At 42.0% G+C, this 20403-nt stretch overlaps 1 protein-coding gene across 1 annotated transcript in view; it reads left to right on the top strand.

Annotated features, from left to right (window-relative positions):
* Positions 1–20403, top strand: part of HSD17B12 (hydroxysteroid 17-beta dehydrogenase 12) — a 197185-nt gene that overhangs the window by 152100 nt on the left and 24682 nt on the right. The window contains exons 7-8 of the mRNA XM_002709065.5: positions 6800–6834; positions 19009–19090. Of these exons, the coding sequence (XP_002709111.2) occupies positions 6800–6834; positions 19009–19090 (117 nt within the window). The remainder of the gene's footprint in view (positions 1–6799; positions 6835–19008; positions 19091–20403) is intronic.

Below are 20403 nucleotides of genomic sequence, written 5' to 3'. Positions count from 1 at the left end.
CTTACTTCTAAGGGTACAGTTTAAAAACTTGCCATGGGACCCCAAATCCCATTAAGCTGAGTGGTAAAAATGCCATCTTAAGTCTTAAAGTGATCATATTAAGTATTAAAGTGATCATATAGATAGGATTAAGTGTTAAAAGGGTCATATAAATAAGATGAAGTGTCAGGCAATAATAATAGATAGAATTAAAAAGGGAGAGAATATTCCAGCATGGGAAGCAGTCCACATAGTGGACTCATAGAATGACAATCACTTTAAATAGCACTTTGACCTCAGAATCAGCCCTTTAGGTGCTGGCGCTGTGATGCAGCGGGTTAACGCCCTAGCCTGAAGTGCCAGCATCCCATATGGGTGCCAGTTCTAGTCCTGCCTGCTCCTCTTCCAATCCAGCTCTCTGCTATTGCCTGGGAAAGCAGTAGAAGATGGCCCAAGTCCTTGGGCCCCTGCACCTGTGTGGGAGCCCGGAAGAAGCTCCTGGCTCCTGGCTTTGGATCGGCACAGCTCTGGCCGTTGCAGCCATCTGGGGAGTGAACCATCAGATGGAAGACTTCTCTCTCTCTCTGCCTCTCCTCTCTGTGTAACTCTGACTTTCAAATAAATAATCTTTTTTTTTTTTTTTTTTAAAAAAAAAAGAAGAATCAACCCTTTAATGCATTCTGGTCTGACTGAAAAGCCCATGAGAGTATTTTAAGCATGGAAAGCCAGGACACTGGCAAAAAATGCCCTAATTGAAGGATCTCTGTAAGACCCCAGTGGAAAGAAGTGGCCATCAAAGAAGGATGTACTTTTCTCCAGAGGGTGGAGAGAACTTCCACTTTGCTTATGGCCTTGTCTAAATACTGATAGAGATTGTGGATTCAAAAGGCTTCCATAGCCTTGGCAGCCCATGTCAAGATCCTCAGGTGATTTCTGATGTCATACATAAGAGCGTTAATTGTTAAATGAACAGCAGGAGTCACTGTGCACTTACATCCTATGCAGGACTTCTCTCCTCAATGAGTTGTATTCTGAAAATTAACTGTTAAACTTGTTCTCAAACAGTTTTGTGTGTGTGTGTGTGTGTGTGTATGTGCGCACAAATTGTTGAAATCTTTACTTAGTATAGAGTTGATCTTCTGTGTATAAAGTTAATTGAAAATAAATCTTAATGGAGAATGGTACTGGGAATGGGAGAGGGAGGAGGAGGTAGGGTGGGAATGTGGGTGGGAGGGCAGATATGGTGGGAAGAATAACTATATTCCTAAAGTTGTACTTATGAAATTTGTACTCCTTAAATACAAGCTTTCTTTGGGAAAAATATTCTATGTAAAACTTGATGTTAAAGAGAATTTAATTTGATGTGACTATATTGAAGCCTCTCTACTTAGGCATAGAATATTAAGAATGATTTCTATACAGATACCAAACAAAGAAGGCTTGAAATTGAATTTATTAGGACTTGTAATCCGATTAGAAGGAAAGATAATTCCAACATACATGCAGCATTAATCAATTTCACAAAAGCTTACAGGCTTCAGGTTAACTTTTCTAGGATTTTTCAATGTTATTATTTGACAGGCAAAGAAAAAAAAGGGTCCATTTTATGGCAAGGAGAAATCACTTAGAGTCAAGAACTTAAAAAGGGAAGCCATTGAGCTAAAAGACAGACTTTACCTTTCACCCAAGAGGACTTTGGTCCTTGCTGATAGATCACTTGGCCCCTGAGCACTCAACAAGTGTTTCTGGCTCTGTAGCAGCCAGGCATTGAAAGCACCACTTCTTCCCTTGTGTTAAGTTACAAAAACTTGCTGAGTTTTAAATGTCATAAAGAATATTATTTTGAGCAGATCCATACATAAAAAGCCATCAAGAAAACTTTTAATGTTTAACATACTAATAATATAATTTTCTACATGTAATATATTTTATAGGTTTTCATTTTGTCTGTGGTCATTTTCTAGATAATTTTTGCCATTTGGAAAGAAGACATTTAATATATGACATGCAATCGTATAAAGGAAACAAAAGCTCCTATATTTTCCCAATATTCCAACTAAAAGTCATAGTCTTCTTAGTACTTACATGTGGAAATCTACGTCTTTGAAGATAACTGAATTGAACTTTAAAACTCTGCATATGACCACTTGTTAGTAGTCCAAGTACCAAGGTGGTGGGCATGAGACTGCATCAGCAGAGCTTGCAGACTTTCCTGGGAGTTCTCCAGCTTGATCACTACTACAAACCTCATTCCTTCTCTTCTCCATTTGTATAAAGGAGCTAAGTAGGCTGGACTCCACTTAGCTATTTTACAGTTAACAGTCTCATTTTCTAATACAGATATGTGCGTGCACATACACACACAGGGTAAGGACTTTTTTAATGTTTAGAATTTTTATATTTTAAGATTTTTCCATTCAATATTATTTATTTTATTTATTTGTGAGGGATGGATGGAAAGGGGTGTGGAGAGAGAGAGAAACAGAGACAGCCTTCATCTTCTGATTCACTCCTCAAATGCTCTGAAGCCAGGAACTCAATTGTATCCCCCTTGTGAGTGGCAGGGGCCCAGGTTCTTGAGCCATTAACTGCTGCCTTCCAGGGTGTGTGCTGGGAAGCTAAGATTGGGAGCAGAGACGTGGCTTGAACCCAGGCATTCTAGTATGGAATGTGGGCATCTCAAGCAACATCTTAACAGCTGCCATAAGCTATTTTTAAAAATCTATTTATTTAATTACTTATTTATTTGAGAGGGAGAGAGTGAGCACTCCCATCTGCTGGTTTGCTCCCCAAATACCTGCAGTGGCTGGGCCTTGGTCTGGGGCTGGGCCAGGACTGAAGCTGGGAGCCTGGAATGCAAATAGATCTCCCACGTGAGTGGCAAGAACCATTATTAATTGAATAATTACTGCCGCCTCCCAGGATTTTCATTAGAAACAGGATGCTGGAGTCTGACGCTGGAGCTGGGAATCAAACCCAGGCCCTCCGATGTGGGACATTTTTGTTACCAGTCTTCTTCTTCATTCTGTTTCTGATGGTCTCAGGGCTTCAGGGGAACTGAATAATAGCTTCTCTTCACAGAATGTTTGGAGGACCTCCAAAGCATTGTGGTCCCCGATGAAATGTGGTAAATGCAAGTTTTTCAGATGTCGTTAAGAATGTATATAATACGTCCTTTGCAAAAAAAATATTCCACAGTTGATAATACGTCTCATGTCCATCTGTTTTACTAGCATGGGAAGCTGTCCATGATGTAGTATTATATGCAAATACAGGTTGCATGGCACACAGCAAGTTGCACATACTTTTTACTTCTTTCCATGTTTAATTCACTCATCTAACAAATGGTTTTTAAAAATGCATCACTTCTATAGCATACATTATAGTCCATCATAATTGTCTGCCTGGTTTATATTCTATTCCTTCTACCGAGATTTCTTTTCTCCTAGTGAACTGCTATTTGTTCTTTCAGAGTTTAACTGACACAAAACCCGTGAAGCTCTGCCTGATGCCCCAGACATGGCTGCTCCTTCTTCTAGCCATTGATGCTCTCTGGCTCTTCCTAGCAGTGTCCTGTAATGATTTATGTATGTGCCCTCCCTTTCGATAGTGAGCTCTCACCACCCACTCCAGCTTCTGGCAGCAAATGTGACCTCCACTGAGCAAAGCAGGGCTCCGTATTTCATCATGTTACTCCAGGCTATGCATTAATATGCACAGGGCATCTTGAGTGCTCTTTTATCTGCTGCGTTTGATGAAGTACCCTCAAATGTATTTTTTTATTGTAGTTCTTTCATTCTTATCTGTATAATTACTGAGGCATTTTCAAAAACAATTTTCTTGAGGAATACTCTGCATACTGTAGAATCCATCCGCTCTTAAGTGTATAATTCAGTACTGTTTAGTAAATTTATAGATTTGTTCAATCATCATTCTAGGCCAACCTTAGAACAAATCTATTATCCCAAGAAGAGTCCACCTAAGATAGTTTAAAATATTGACGGGACTGTTCACATAATTCTGTGTGCTGAGTTGAACTGGATGACCTTGAAATGTGTTTTTGGCCTCAATTGTCTGGGGCATATCATGCTTAAAGGTAGGCGTAGATACCTGGTACTGTGTCCTAGGAGGAAGAAGTAACATTAATTTCCCAACAGAGGCTTCATCGTGGTGCTGTGTCCTAGGAGGAAGAAGTAACACTGATTTCCCAATAGAGGCTTCATCGTGATGTGATCTGTGGAAGTCCATTATAGACAAATACATTATACCTCACTTGAGATGCATAATATAATAACATGTAATGGAGATACCATCTTCATTTAATGCTAAAAGACTGTGAAGGAAGATGAGGAATTAACTCAGAGTCATACCACAAGTACATAGCAGGGCTGCTAGGTTGAGAACTTTGGCCTTACCACATACCACACCTGCTGTGTATTAAGCAATTACTAGGTTTCAAAAGGTAAATCTTAAGAAATGTGTAAACAGGTTTAATTATTTAATTTGAGAAAAAGTGTCATTGTTGAAAGGATAGATTCTGGGACCGTGCTGTGGCGCAATGGGTTAATGCCCTGGCCTGAAGTGCTGACATCCTGTATGGGCGCCGTTTCTAGTCCCGGCTGCTCCACTTCTGATCCAGCTCTCTGCTATGGCCTGGGAAATCAGTAGAAGATGGCCCAAGTCCCTGGACCCTGCACCCACGTGGGATACCCGGAGGAAGCTCCTGGCTCTTGGTTTCGGATCGGCACAGCTTCGGCCATTGCGGCCATCTGGGGAGTGAACCAGCAGATGAAAGATCTCTCTGTCTCTACCTCTCTCTGTAGCTCTTTCAAATAAATAAAATAAATCTTAAAAAAAGAAAGGATAGATTCTGAAATCAGCTTTTCTTTGACTTGTCTCTATAAAGTTTGGTTGAAGCCCAGTAGGCGTTTTGAATTGGGTCAAACAAACATAGAAAAAGAGATAGAACCAAGTCTTAAAAGCTATGAAATATTGAGACTGTTTGGGCTGAGAGCAGAATTTCTGATTGTGCTTGCTTTGGGTGTTGCTTTCAAGTCTTAAAATGTTAACTTTGGTCAGTCTTTATCAACATAATGATCACTCATCTTAAAATTATTGGTAATTGTTTTATCTCTAGTAGCAGCGATCTAATAGTAGCTTAAACAAAATAGAAATGTATTTCTGTCTCTGGCAATGATACCCAAGGTTTGCCATGGTAGCCCCACAATCATTAGGGATCCTGGCTCTTTTTGTCTCATTGCTCTGTCATCATTAGCTTATAACTTTTATTTTAGGGGGTCTACAATGACTGGTTTAGCCCCTTGTATCACATCTACCTTCTAACCACTAGGAAGAGGAAAAGTGAGGGGAGGATGTAGGTTTCTTTTCCCTCTTTAAGAACAATGCCAAGAAATTGCATGTATTACTTCTCTTCAGATGTGACTGAATAAACATTGTCATAGGGCCCATGCAGCTGAGACAGAGGTCAGGGAAAATAAGAGTTTTATGGGTGATCCCAAGGGTAGGAAGGCAGTGTGTCCAGCAGAAAATCTTATTGCTATGAAATGAGGAAAGCATGAATGTTGGAGGACAGTTGACAGTCTGCCTTATCATTCTGTGAAGATGAGTTTGATATGGAAAACATAGACTCGGGGAAGCTTTCAGTCAAACTTAATCTTAGAGTTTCTGGTTTTGTTTTGTCTGGGCCAGAAGATTTGGCCAAATTCAGATAACTTCTGTTGGCGTGATTCCTCTGTGCTTTGAAGATATTCCTTTGTTTCAAAGTTGACAATTTTATGACACATGAATTCGTGTTTGGGGCCGAAAAGTATATGTGGCAGCTTCAGAGTTCACATCTGGATTGGATGCCCATATAGCAGAGTTTGCCTTGGTGAAGTCTGGATGGCATTTTCTTTCTTCAACGTGATTTCTAAGGAAAAACACCTCCACCTTATCAGGATGATGTCTATATGAATTAATACATTGTATTATTCAGTATAGAAAGCATAGAATTCCTCTGCGGGCACTCAGACTTTATTATTACAAAACAGCATTGTAAGAGAACCAATTATATATAGGAATCAGCAATTTATATTCAACCTCAGTCCTTGACTATGATGTCATCTTGTCCAAGCCATTGGACTTCAGAACTTTTCTTGGCTAACAATATCTAAAAACAGGATTTAGAAGAAGCCTGTCTCATCATATTATGTGTATTTGGTCAACAATTATGAAGTCCTTAAAAAACAAAGGTGTTGCCTCTTCTTGGTTAGTTACTTGAGACCACAGAGAACCTTGACTTTCTTTACTAATGAGTTTTACTCACAGTTAGTTGGATCAGCAAAAGAAATGATTGTGAACATAGATGCCATATTTGCCAGCATGCCACTTTACGGCATTCTTCTAAAGGATTTTTTTTTTTTTGCCATAAAATTTATTTGAGCTCTTGAGATTGGAAATCTTAAGTAGTCTTAGTAGGCAGGATATTTCTGCTGATAACATGTGTCCTTTTCTGTTAATGTTTTTTGGGAGCCATAGATTTCACTGTAAGTCCTTTATTATTTGAAGATCTCTGTGCCAATGTTACATTTCAGGCAAGACTAATTTTAGCCAAGGTCACCAAAAGAATTCCCAGTGTTATCTCCAGTAAGTTCATGTGGTTCCCTTCTACGTCCTCTTGACACTGTCAGATTATACAGAGAACATAAGTTATGGCCAGTGGTTCTGTGATTCCCTTCTTTTGTGTGTGGGTGCATTTTCTTCACGTTATCCATTGCCTGCATCCTTAGCCATCATGAATGTTTTGTTTTCTCTCTTGCAGATGACACGATTGGTGCTGCCTCGCATGGTAGAAAGGTGAGTCATGAGCGCACACACACACACACACTGTGCATGCAGAACTCATTATTATTTATAGGGAGAATCCTTCCTTTGAAGAAGTCATTAAGGTGACTAATGAACCCAGCTGCCATGTCTTAGTAATGTGCCAGCAAGTCACACAGTGGAGCATGAGTCATCTGTGGTGGAGGCCTTTTCCACTCGATTCCCTTTTTATTTCTCTCTCTAGGATTGTGGTGGTTCCTTTAGATCAGGATTAAAAAGCCTGCCTGAGTCACCATCACTAACTCAATTGCCTGCTATTCTGAGGGGGCGGACAGAGTTCCTGGGATATTCCTGGGAATGCCTTCTTAAAGCTGTATGCTCTCAGAGCCAATATCAGGGGAGTTTCGTGAAGCCAGATGCTACTCTCCAGTTTTTTGGTTCTTTCTGGGAGAATGGGTAGATGAGGAACTCAGCCATGGTTTATTGGAAGATGTCAGCCCAAGCCTGGAAAGAAAAAATGATGGCTGCCAGCCTATCTGCATTCTGATTTGAATTGGGTGCCACCAGGATACGGTAGATGTCTTCTTTTTTACTGAGAAATGTGCTGTGGAGGTCTCAGGTTTGAAATACCATGAAGTACAAGATTGTAATTCAGCTGTATTCCTCCCTTGGAAAAACCAGAATAATGCTTAGGCCTTCAAAGAAAACCTGTTGGAAAGAGCTAGGCTTGCATCTTGAGCCAGCTCTGTCACTTGCTAAAGTTAGTTATTCTCCCTCTGCAAAATAGCTTTTAAAAATTATTTATTGGTGCTGGTGCTGTGGTGTAGTGGTAAACCCACTGCCTGCAGTGCTGTCACCCCATATGGGCGTCAATTCAAGTCCTGGCTACTCCACTTTCGATCCAGTTCTCTGCTATGGCCTGGGAAAGCAGTGGAAGATGGCCCAAGTTCTTGGGCCCCTGCACCCACGTGGGAGACCTGGAAGAAGCTCCTGGCTCCTGCCTTCGGATCAGCACAGCTCTGGCGATTGTCGCTAGTTGGGGAGTGAATCAGCGTATGGAAGACCTCTCTGTCTCTCCTTCTCTCTCTATGTAACTCTTTCAAATAAAAAATAAATAATTCTTTAAAAATATTTATTTATATGAAAGGCAGAGTTACGGGGTGGGGGGAGAGAGAGAGAGAGAGAGAGAGAGATCTTCCATCCACCTGTTCATCCTCCAAATGGCTGCAACAGCCAGAGCTGGAGCCAGGCTGAAACCAGGAGCCGGAAGCTTCTTCTGGGTCTCCCACGTGGGTGTAGGGACGAAAGGACTTGGGCCATCTTTTACTGCTTTCCCAGGCACATTAGCAGGGAGCTGGATTGGAAGTGGAGCAAACGGGGCCCGAACCAGCACCCATGTAGTGTGCTGGCATTGCAGGCAGCAGCTCTACCCACTATGCCACAACACTGGCCCCTGCAAAACAGCTTTGAGTTTGAGATGTAGGGTACTGACAGTGTTGTAGATGGAAAGCCTGAAGACTTCTGCCACCAGCTCCAGACAGGAACGACAACTTGAGTAGTTCCTGTGTACCAGGTGTTGTACCACGCTGCCACTGTACAGATTGAGCAAAATGAGGTTAGAAACCCATTTGCTGAATATCTTCAGAGACTGGTTATAAAACTTTTTCTCAGAAATGTTCTTTGTAATTCCACTTTATCTGTTTAATTATTTTAGTAAAATTTCTCTTTAAAGTTGCTAATTGTTGGATGACAGTAGAAATGAGCCCCTGATGGTCAGTCATGAAAATGGCAGTGACTAAATTAGACCAGAACACCCAGAAGACAGCAGAGCTGGACAGACAGAACAAAACCCAGCTGGGCTGAAATCTGGGCCATCTTAATCCTAGTTTGTCCATTGCAAGTGGCATGGTATTAAAAAATTCAGTGTAGTTGGCCGGCGCCGCGGCTCACTAGGCTAATCCTCCGCCTAGCGGCGCCGGCACACCGGGTTCTAGTCCCGGTTGGGGCGCCGGATTCTGTCCCGGTTGCCCCTCTTCCAGGCCAGCTCTCTGCTGTGGCCAGGGAGTGCAGTGGAGGATGGCCCAGGTCCTTGGGCCCTGCACCCCATGGGAGACCAGGAAAAGCACCTGGCTCCTGGCTCCTGCCATCGGATCAGCGCGGTGTGCCAGCCGCAGCGCGCCGGCCGTGGCGGCCATTGGAGGGTGAACCAACGGCAAAAGGAAGACCTTTCTCTCTGTCTCTCTCTCTCTCACTGTCCACTCTACCTGTCAAAAAAAAAAAAAAAAAAATTCAGTGTAGTAAATCCATTCATGAAAAAAGAAATATTTATAAGCCATAGAGATATTGTAAAAGGATTTTTCTAAAAAGAGGCATTTATTTCTTTGAAAGATGAAGTAACAGAGAGAGAGGTACAGAGATCTTCCATCTGCTGGTTCACTCTCCAAATGGCCACACACAGCAGCCAGGTCTGGGCCAGGTCAAAGTAAGGAGCCATGAACTTCTTCATGGTTTTTCACATGGATGGCAGGATTCATCTTCTACTGCCTTCCGAAGCACATAAGCAGGAAGTTGGATTGGAAATGGATCAACCAGGGTTCAAACCAGCACTTAAATATGGGATGTTGGCACTATAGGCTCCAGCTTAACCTGCTATATCTCAACGTTGGTTCCTGTAAAAGGAATTTTTGATTGTGTGAGTGAAAACCATGTCGAAAGAGATAATGGTTGTGAAATCATTTTGCAGAACAAAATATCAGATTCAAAAAGTCAGAGAATCCAATGCTCTAAATTAATTGAAAGCAACCCTCCTCTTTTGACAGATGGATAAACGGAGGCTTCAAGAGATAGAGTGCTGTGAAGCTACATTGCTACACAGTGGGTTTGTAGAGGATACAAATGTAAGGAGCTATAGGAACTTCGTTATTACCTCTGTAGGCCTGGCATCCAGTAGCACAGTTAGCAGGAACATTAGATAAAAACAATGCCAAGAAAAGAATTCACACATCTAACAGGGATTCATTAAGTAAAGCTTATCATGGAATATACAGAAGATGAGTTGGATCCTTGCCTTTCAGAAATCAAGTTGATTTTAAACTGAGCTTGAGACATGGTCTGATGGAAGCAATAGGATGAAATTGATGTGGGGGGTGGTGATTGTGGTATTGCTAAGTCAGTGAGAAATGGGTGTGGATTTTATGAATCAGTACTGTGGTTAGAAAAGGAACATCTCTGTCCAACTGAGTTAAGGAGTCACTTGGTGTATTGGTCAAGACAGGCTAACTGCTACAACAGATTACCCCAAATGACAGTGGCTTACCACACAAAGACTTGTTCTCCCCTTTTAGGTCTCTACCCAGTCATCCAGGGGTCTGAGTCTGTGCATCTAAGAGCCCCATTGTTCTATAGAGTCTTAGCGTTCTTCTGTGCACCCAGCTAGCAGATAAGGGAAGAGAGGGTTGGTGCTTTTAGGGACAGTTTCAGGGGCCAGCCCTGGAAGTGGTGTACATCACTGCACACAATCCGTTGCCTAGAACAGCAAAAGCCTACAGCTCACAGAAAAGGAAGCCAGAAGTGTTACCTGTGAGGCCACTGCAAAAGCAGAAATGCAGATTAACAGATCATCTGGAATTGTTCTTACACATCATTAAGTGGTTTCACTATGACCTACTCTCTACACTGCCCCTAAAAAGCATTTTCCTGTGTTTGGTTTCCATAGACTTGGTATCTCCGTGAGTAACAGTGGAGTCCTTTCTAAAGATCTTTTGTTGTCATTGTTTTTCCTTTCACTGATTTTACCTTTGATGTGTGAGATTTTTCCAAACCCTCTAGAATTGTAGCCTGGGGCCAACGATTGCTAAACAAGTATCTGTAATCAAACTAAGGTATTATTACCATAGAAGTAGAAAGTGCACAATTACATTATAGAGGAAACTTGCTCTTTCCACTTCCCTGGAATTATAAACATTGTGTACAGCTGAAGCCAGAAGGTGGTTGCCATAACAACCGTGGAAAAGCTAAAAATAGCTTCTTTCATACTGTATTGCTTAAGGTGGAATTATGACATGTTATGGTATTCTAGGGCAGGTAATTTTTTTTCATGTGCTAAATGTTTGCAAACTTTCTTCAACAAAGCAATATTGGTGCAATGTAAGTATTTGAATTGCTGGTTCTAATTACATACCTCACTCAGGTGTTCCAAGGTGCTTTTCTGGCAAAGAACTCTATTATGATAGCGTTTCTCACTTCACAAGACTCTGTTAGAGAACGGTCTGTACCAATTTCAATATTATGTTTCAATATTATATATTAAAATGTTTACATATGTTAAAATATAAACATATAAAATATGTTTATATATATTAAATGATGCTCTAAGTGCATGCTTGTGTATGTCCTCCTTGAAATAAATGGGAAGAATTCTGATGGAGTCATCTTTGTACATTCTCCTTTATCTGTCATCAAACTCTGTAGAGTTAGCTGTGTATGCTGGGCCTGACCCTGCACTCTGTAGACAGTTGGCCGTGCACGCTGGGCCTGATCCTGTCGTCGGTATACAGTTAGCTGTCACACGTGGACTGACACTGCAGTCCTTATCCATTAGGCTGCCTACACTGGGGTCGACCCTTCAGTCCTGGGTTCTTCACCTTTCTTCACAGCAGCATTTATGCTTCCCACCTGTCTTTCCTCACCTGCACTGTGGGACAGTGATGAGGTTTCCCGAGGGAGACAAAATTGGTGACTTCTTTCAAAGGAAATCTACTACTACTTCTATAATAATAGTACTTTTTAAAATGTATTTATTTGAACAATAGAATGTTTGTAGATGTGAGGGCAAGGATACTACAATTGCCTGATAGAATGATGGGGCATTTGTAGAATAAATACTTGACCTTTCTTTTTTTTTTTTTTTTAATTCAGGTAACAAAGGATATTAATGGGAGTTTCATTAGTAGGAGGAAATTCTAGAAGTATAGCTATAGGAAGCTATACTTGCAAGGCACTTCATTTTTAAGGGGCAGGGTTAATGTTTGGCTTGTGAGAGGACTAGTAATTGAAGCGACTGTGTTTGTATAAAAAAGATGCTCCCATATCAGCAATTGTTTTTCTGCTTCATTTTTGCAGTATTTTCATTCTAGGAGATCCTCAGTCATTTGTTAGCTCTGAGACTCCATTGTGTAGCTGTTAGCAAGCAAGAAGATGAGTTAGGAAGGTTGCATCACAGAAAATGTTACTTGCCTTGTTTATTTGGATATTTGTCATAAGAAACTAGGAAATGTGCTTGAAGTATGAGCAACATGAGTCTTCATTAGAGAAATTCAGCAAAAATCCTTAATGTGCCTCCCAATCTTAGAATTGTTCCCAAGTCCCCAGAAAATGAGAGATTACCCAGGGTTTGGTTTTATGTTTGTTTCTGTGTGCAATTAAGCGCAGCCCATTTTGTCCTTCTGCTTGATATAACAGAGTTGTCATGAGTCTGGCTCTGCCATGGAAACTGCTTTGACGTCACTAATTCTGCTTAGATGGAGGATTAGAGCTAGACAAAGTAGTTGATTTTAAAGGCAAGTCCTTTATGCCTCACAGTCCCAAATGTTCATCCCCTTTTCTACATAAAGAATAGATACCGTATGCAGTGCAAGGATTAGAACAGGCTATCCCAGTGTGTTTTTTATGATTCAGACAAAACTCAGTTGAATATTACTCTTGGAGAGAGAGAGAGAATTGTATGCTGTTGTGTATGCGGGTGTGGGAAGATGGTTGTGCTAGATAAATAGCTGTGCTTGATGGGAGGACAGAGTTTTATTTGTAAAGGGTTTTTTTTTTTGACATTTGCTAATTATAAATGCTATCCTTTTATCTACTTAGGAGTATGTTCGTGCTTTTTTACAATACTTTGTTGGTCTTAGATTTAATGTATTTTAGAATGCAAATACAGTGTTTTGCAGAAAATACTTTAAAATCCCAGCTTTTCCTAGCCCTACCCTGTAGAAATTTTAAATCAGGGTAGAATATTTGAAAAACAAGTATCTTAGTTGCTGCAAAGAATAAACAATAAAGGAGCATGACTGTATAATTATGACACTGGGTTATTGTTCTGTGTTATTTTTGAGAATGTGATGAAAACTTTTTAGTCTCTAAATGACTTTTCCAAAGCTGAAATCAGTGTTTGGTGAGTGAAGTTTTAAGAGTCTGGTTTGCCAAGGTCAAGGTTTGATTCTTTTAAACATATTTGATTACCTTGAGCTTTAACTTTTAAAGACTTTTCAGTTGCATTTCACTTGTGAGGGATGAAATGAGAGTATGAGGTTTTTATTCCAGGGCCCACACCCTAGCTAAGTTGAGCAGAATGCAGGGATCCAGCTCTAAAACCAGCAGTGAGGAATGGGCTGCAGCTTCTGCGAGGTGCATCACCACATCTCGTTCCAGCTGACTGCTGCTTCACCTGCGCGGAATGAGTGAGGGTATAACCCTTCCTGATTATAGGGGAGAGAAAAGGTTAAAATGGTACAACATTAGCCACCCAAGATGCTTAGGGTGCAGGGTGAGGGTGCACTTGTCAGGACTGTTGCATCAGTGTTGCATTAGGTGCAGTCTCTCTCAGCTTTCACTTGATTGCGAACAGCTTAAATAAGATATATTCTTTTTTTTTTTTTAAGATTTATTTTATTTATTTGAAAGAGTTACAGAGAGAGGTAGAAACAGAGAGGTCTTCCATCCGCTGGTTCACTCCCCAATTAGCTGCGCCCATCTGAAGCCAGTAGCCAGGAGCTTCTTCCTGGTCTCCCACGCGGGTGCAGGGGCCCAAGGACTTGGGCCATCTTCTACTGCTTTCCCAGGTCAAAACAGAGAGCTGGATTGGAAGTGGAGCAGCCGACTCTAGAACCGGTGCCCATATGGGATGCTGGCGCTTCAGGCCAGGGCGTTAACCCACTGCACCACAACACCGGCCCTAGATGATACATTCTAATAGATAACAAATCTATTTTTGCTTACTGCTTTATTGAGATATATTTCACACCTGTTTAAAGTATACAGTTCAGGGGCTGGCACTGCGGCATAGTGGGTTAAGCCACTGTCTGTAACACCAGCATACCCAATATGGGCACCTGTTTGAGTCCTGGCCACCCCATTTCTGATCCAGCTCCCTGATTATGCGCCTGGGAAAGCAGCAACAGATGTTCCAAGTACTTGGGCCCCTGCACGCACTTGGGAGACCCGGAGGAAGTTCCTGTCTCCTAACTTCAGATTGGCCTGGCTCTGGCCATTGCAGCCACTCAGGGAGTGAACCAGTGGGTGAAAGACTTCTCTCTCTGCCTCTGCCTCTTCTTCTCTGTAACTCCGCCTTTCAAATAAATAAGTAAATCTTTAAAATAAAATAAAGTATACTGTTCAGAGATTTTTAGGTAATTTATAGAATTGTGTAATTGTCATTTTTTCAAGGATTTTATTTATTTATTTGAGAGGTAGAGTTAGAGACAGTGAGAGGGAGAGACAGAGAGAAAGTTCTTCCATCCACTGGTTTACTCCGCAAATGGCCACAATGGCCAGAGCTGAGCCAATCTGAAGGCAGGAGCCATGGAGCTTCTTCCGGGTCTCCCATGTGGGTGCAGAGACCCAAGTACTTGGGCCATCTTCTACTACTTTCCCAGGCCATTGCAGAGAGCTGGATTGGAAGAGGAGCATCCAGGACTAGAAATGGCACCCATATAGGATGCCGGCATCGCAAGTAGAGGACTAACCTACTGTGCGACAGCACTAGTCCCATCAATTGTCATTTTCAACACCCTAAAAAGGTAGATATTTTAAGCATCATAAGTGAATACTGAATGAAAACTTTCTTTTAACAAAAGTGGTTTTTATTCCATTTTTATTTATTTTTTTATACAGAAGATCAATTTAGTATATACTATATATATACTATATATACTATACTATATATATACTATATGTATATACTATATATATATTTAGCATATACAATTTAGTATATACTATACTAAGTAAAGATTTCAACAGCTTGCCTCACAGAAACACAAAGTGTAAAGTTCTGTTTGAGTGCTAGTTATACTGTTAATTCACATAGTACAACATATTAAGGACAGATATCTTACATGGGGAGTACGTGCACAGTGACTTCTGTTGTTGACTTAATGAATTGACATTCTTGTTTATGGCGTCAGTAATCACCCTAGGCTCTTGTCATGAGTTGCCAAGGTGATGGAAGCCTTTTGAGTTTGCCAACTCCACTCTTATTTAGACAAGGCTATAGTCAAAGTGGAAGTTCTCTCCTCCCTTCAGAGAAAGGTACCTCCTTCTTTGATGGCCTGTTCTTTCCACTGGGATCTCACTCACAGAGATCTTTCATTTAGGTGTTTTTTTTTTTTTTTTTTTTTTTTTTTTTTGGTCAGAGTATCTTGGGTTTCCATGCCTGAAATACTCTCATGGGCCTTTTAGTCATATCCGAATGCCTTAAGGGCTGATTCTGAGGCCAGAGTGCTGTTTAGGACATCTGCCATTCTATGAGTCTGCTGTGTATCCCGCTTCCCATGTTGGATCATTCTCTCTTTTTTAATTCTATCAGTTAGTATTAGCAGACACTAGTCTTGTTTATGTGATCCCTTTGACTCTTAGTCCTATCATTATGATCAATTATGAACTGAAACTGATCACTTTGACTAGTGAGATGGCATTGGTACATGCCACCTTGATGGGATTGAATTGGAATCCCCTGGCCTGTTTCTAACTCTACCATTTGGGGCAAGTCCAGTTGAGCATGTCCCAAACTGTACATCTCCTCCCTTTCTTATTCCCACTCTTATATTTGCAACAAAATGGAGGAATCTGGAAAATATGCTGAGTGAATTAAGCCAGTCCCAAAGGGACAAATATCATATGTTCTCCCTGATTGGTGACAACTAACCAAGCACCAAAAAGGAAACCTGTTGAAGTGAAATGGACACTATGAGAAAGAGTGACTTGATCAGCCCTTGTCCTGACTGTCAAGGAACAACCTAATTGTCGCTCCCCCTCTTCGTGGAGGAGCGACACTAAACCCTGCGCTGTTCTCTCATCTGCTCGGCCCTCCCCGGGTTTGCTGCTGGTTCTTCCCGGGTTGGCTACTATCCCTTCCACCTCCGTGGAAGGGCAGTTCCCCCTGGCCACATTCCCCACTTCCGCAGGGGAGCGGCACACCGCCGGCCGGCTTTCTCGGGGGCTGCACAGGTGTTCCCTTAGATGTTCCCCTTAGATGTTCCTGGTGCATGCCGTCTCTCTCCTCCTTTATAGTCCTGCTCCGCCAATCCTAACTCGGCTGCCCACACGCCGAGTACGCTGCTCTCCTCCAATCAGGAGCAAGTCCTACAGTTTATTGGTTGAACTGGAGGCAGCTGTGCAGAAGCTGTTTACTTCTCTCCCAGCGCCATATTGTGGGAGAGCAGATGCATAGAATAAGTCTTAATTCCAGTAACTCAGTCCAGTCCGGGCTGCTCCCCACACCTAATACTTTATCCCCTTTAGTATTTTTTTTGTTCTACTTAATACTATTGGTTGAACTATTTAATTAACACACAATTATTCTTAAGTGTTTAAATTTAACTGAAAAGTGATTCCTGTTAAATATAAGAGTGAGAAAAAGAGGGAGGAGATGTACAGTTTATTCCATTTTTATTAAAGGAGTTTCTCACGCATGCATATGGAAACAATGAATAGCTAGATATACACTTGCTAATGTACTAGCTTTTATCTTACAGTAGTTGAGTTCTAACTCCTGACGCAAACTCTTACATTAAAATTAAAAAGGACCTGGCCAGTGCTGCGTCTCAATAGGCTAATCCTCCGCCTGCAGCGCCAGCACCCCGGGTTCTAGTCCTGGTTGGGGCGCCGGATTCTGTCCCGGTTGCCCCTCTTCCAGGCCAGCTCTCTGCTGTGGCCAGGGAGTGCAGTGGAGGATGGCCCAAGTGCTTGGGCCCTGCACCCCATGGGAGACCAGGAGAAGCACCTGGCTCCTGGCTTCGGATCAGTGCGGTGCGCTGGCATTGGCATTGGCCACTGGAGGGTGAACCAACCGTAAAGGAAGACCTTTCTCTCTGTCTCTCTCACTGTCCACTCTGCTTGTCAAAAAAAAAAAATTAAAAAGGACTTTTCTGCTTCTGAGAATCATAGGCCAAAAAAAAAAAAAGGAAGGAAGGAGGGAAGGAGTGAGGGAGGGAAGGAAGAAAGGAAAGAAAGATGCAATTAATCAACTGACTACTTATTTGCAGCTTTCTTCAGTACACTTAATAACATCTTATAATTTGAAATTCGATGTCTATCCCCAAAACATTAATCGATTTCTCTGCTGAGGAAAGTGTATATTACTCATAAGGACTTCTGTTAAAGCAAAGTGAAACCAAACAACCAGCTTGTTTCCAGGGACACACATGAAGCGGGATGCTGCCTTCCCTGAGGTGGTTGAAGTGGCCTCTTGCCTAGAGGCTGGCAGATGGAGCGGGTGACCTTTAGGGGTTATTTCTTTTCAGATCTACGTCTACAATATCTTAAATGCCGTTTAATCATGTTTCCTTTATTTTTTTTTGCATAAAAAGGTCTATATAGTTTCTTTTAATTTTTAAAATAATGGGCCTTGGGGAAGTAAATTCAAAGAATGATGAGCAACTGGGCTAAAGGACAGGAAGCTGGTGTCAGGGATGAGGTGGGTGGGGTCCACTTGTTATAGCTAAAGAAGACCCCTGAGAGAAGAATGGGTTTGAGAGAGCAATGACTGTTAGTTCCGACATTCTATGTTTTACCTGGTCTACATGGATTTGCTAACAACTGGAATATCTACAGCATTGCTTTCCTCAAACTAGTTTTCTGTTTATTTGTTAGATTGGAAATCTTACTCATTGGCTGACTTTACTTTTTTTTTTTTTTTTTTTAAGATTTATTTACTGGGGCCAGCACTGTAGCATAGTGGGTAAAACTTCTGCTGCATGCCAGCATCCCATATGGCACTGGCTCAATTCGAGTCCTGGCTGCTCCACTTCTGATTCAGTTCTCTGCTATGGCCTGGGAAAGCAGTAGAAGGCCCAAGTCCTTGGGCCCCTCCACTGGTGTGGGAGATCCGGATGAAGCTCCTGGCTCCTGGCTTCGGCCGTTGTAGCCATCTGGGGAGGGAACCAGTGGATGGAAGACTTCTTAAAAAAAAAAAAAGGATTTATTATTTACTTGAAAGGCAGAGTTACAGAGAGGCAGAGGCAGAGAGAGACAGAGAGGTCTTCTACCCGCTAGTTCGCTCCCCACATGCCCATAACAGCCAGCCAGAGCTGAGCTGATCTGAAGCCAGGAACCAGGAGCTTCTTCCAGGTGTCCCATGCAGGTGCAGGGACCTAGGGACTTGGGCCATCTTCTGCTGCTTTCCTAGGCCATAGCAGAGAGCTGGATCGGAAGTGGAGCAGCCTGGACTAACTAGCACCCATATGGGATGCTGGCATTGCAAGTGGCAGCTTTACCTGCTATTCCACAGTGCCAGTCCTTCTAACTTTATGTTTCAAGAGTCTCTGAAAGTTACAGTAAAAATTGAGCTCCTTCTTTTGGCCAAAGAATATGATTTCATGAACTCTAGAGTCACTTAATTTTAGAGTCAACTGTTTGTTTGGTGCCCAAATACCTACAACCCAGGGAAAATAGGAAGGTGGGACATGGCCATTCACTCATTGTCAGAAGATTCTATTAAGTGCCTGTTTGTTGCATACTCCATGTATGGGTGTTGTGAAGGACAGTGGGCTATGATAGCTAGAAGTTTGTGGTTTTCTTGAGGGAGAGAATGCTTTTACCTATAAAATGATTACATTCTATAGCAAGGTAATGTATGGTGGTAAGCCAAAATAAAGATGCATGGAGGGAATATAAGAGTATCTGCAAGTGAGAATTCTTGGTACTGTGACCAGAGGGAACCTCAGAGGGGAGACTGTAACCTGATCGGTCATGCCCTGGATCGCTAAGACTAGGAAATGAGCCAATGGTAAAGAAGAGCTATTTTTAGTAGATTGAATTATGCCTCCAAGTGCTGGCCTACCATATCACACACTGAGGAGAGACGGAGAAGGATGTATGATTAAAAAAAAAAATCTGTGTTACTCTGCTTCAAATAATTATATATCTCAGTCTGCAGTTCTCAGACCGTTGTGTATATGATTACACTGTGATGACTTGGTACATTTTCCTTTTTAGATCTAAAGGTGCAATTCTGAACATCTCCTCTGCCAGTGGCACGTTCCCAGTTCCACTGCTGACCATCTACTCTGCAACCAAGGTGAACAGCGTTTTAGGGGAGGAGTGGGTGTAAGAGTGAGCAATACTTTCTAAGCTGAGAGATTAAAGTTTCCTGAAGGTCAAATCTTGGCAGTTTTCCAATGGAATGCAACAAAACGGAAACTACCCAATGCAAGGTTCAGGAGAGCCAGAGCTAGTGTGACACCCGGGTATGAGATCCACACAGGCCTTTGTTCCTTCCGGTAGTTTACTGATTTTAAAGGTGACACTTGTCCTTTCATGGAGAGCTGGCCTAGACCAGTGATTAGAACATGATGTTAATGAGTAGAAGATTCTGAATTTGGTAGATGAATGAGTCAACTGCACACAATTTGGAAGAAGTCAACACATACATGTACATACTAGGCACAGGATAGCGTTGAGTGAGAGAATGACTGTTTTGTCCCATTATCCAGAATTTACTGGTAACTCCTTGTTACTTCTGGGATGTGAGAATTTTCCAGAGTTCTCTGTAAGAGCCATAATTTCACACAGCATTACCGTTCACCTCTTCACATTACTTCTAGGAAAATAATTTCGAGTGCATTTCCTGCTGCCTGCAGGTCAATAGCCTCATCTTCAGATACATTGTTGAGGCAAGGACTCCATCTCTAAAGGGAAAATGACTGCTCAGACCTTAACATTGAACAAGCTTTTCAGGAAAAGTGAGCTTAATATATTATACAGTAAGAACTTGTAATATGTCATCAAAAGACAGGAACAAAACATTGGCCTTCTTTTTCACTTGATAAAATTCATATCATCATGGCTGTCTTTTGGGAAAGCTTGGCACCACCCTGGAATCCCTGCCATTAACTTGATTTCAGTAACCCTGGAGCGTAATGCCAGGTTTCCTGAAGGGATTGGTGACCCCAATTTCTTTCCTGTCTCCACGAACAGAGAATTACTACTAATTGGGACTCTTGCAGAGTCTTTTTTTAAAAGATTTATTTATTTATTTATTTATTTATTTATTTATTTATTTATTTTTGACAGGCAGAGTGGACAGTGAGAGAGAGAGACAGAGAGAAAGGTCTTCCTTTGCTGTTGGTTCACCCTCCAATGGCTGCCACGGCCGGCGTACCGCGCTGATCTGATGGCAGGAACCAGGTACTTCTCCTGGTCTCCCATGGGGTGCAGGGCCCAAGCACTTGGGCCATCCTCCACTGCACTCCCTGGCCACAGCAGAGAGCTGGCCTGGAAGAGGGGCAACCGGGACAGAATCCGGCGCCCCGACCGGGACTAGAACCCGGTGTGCCGGCGCCACTAGGCGGAGGATTAGCCTAGTGAGCCACGGCGCTGGCTATTTATTTG

This window comes from Oryctolagus cuniculus, chromosome 1, assembly GCF_964237555.1.
Source record: "Oryctolagus cuniculus chromosome 1, mOryCun1.1, whole genome shotgun sequence".
NCBI lineage: Eukaryota > Metazoa > Chordata > Mammalia > Lagomorpha > Leporidae > Oryctolagus > Oryctolagus cuniculus.
The sequence above is the reverse complement of the archived record's forward strand: the minus strand, read 5'-3'. Positions and strand labels throughout refer to the sequence as shown.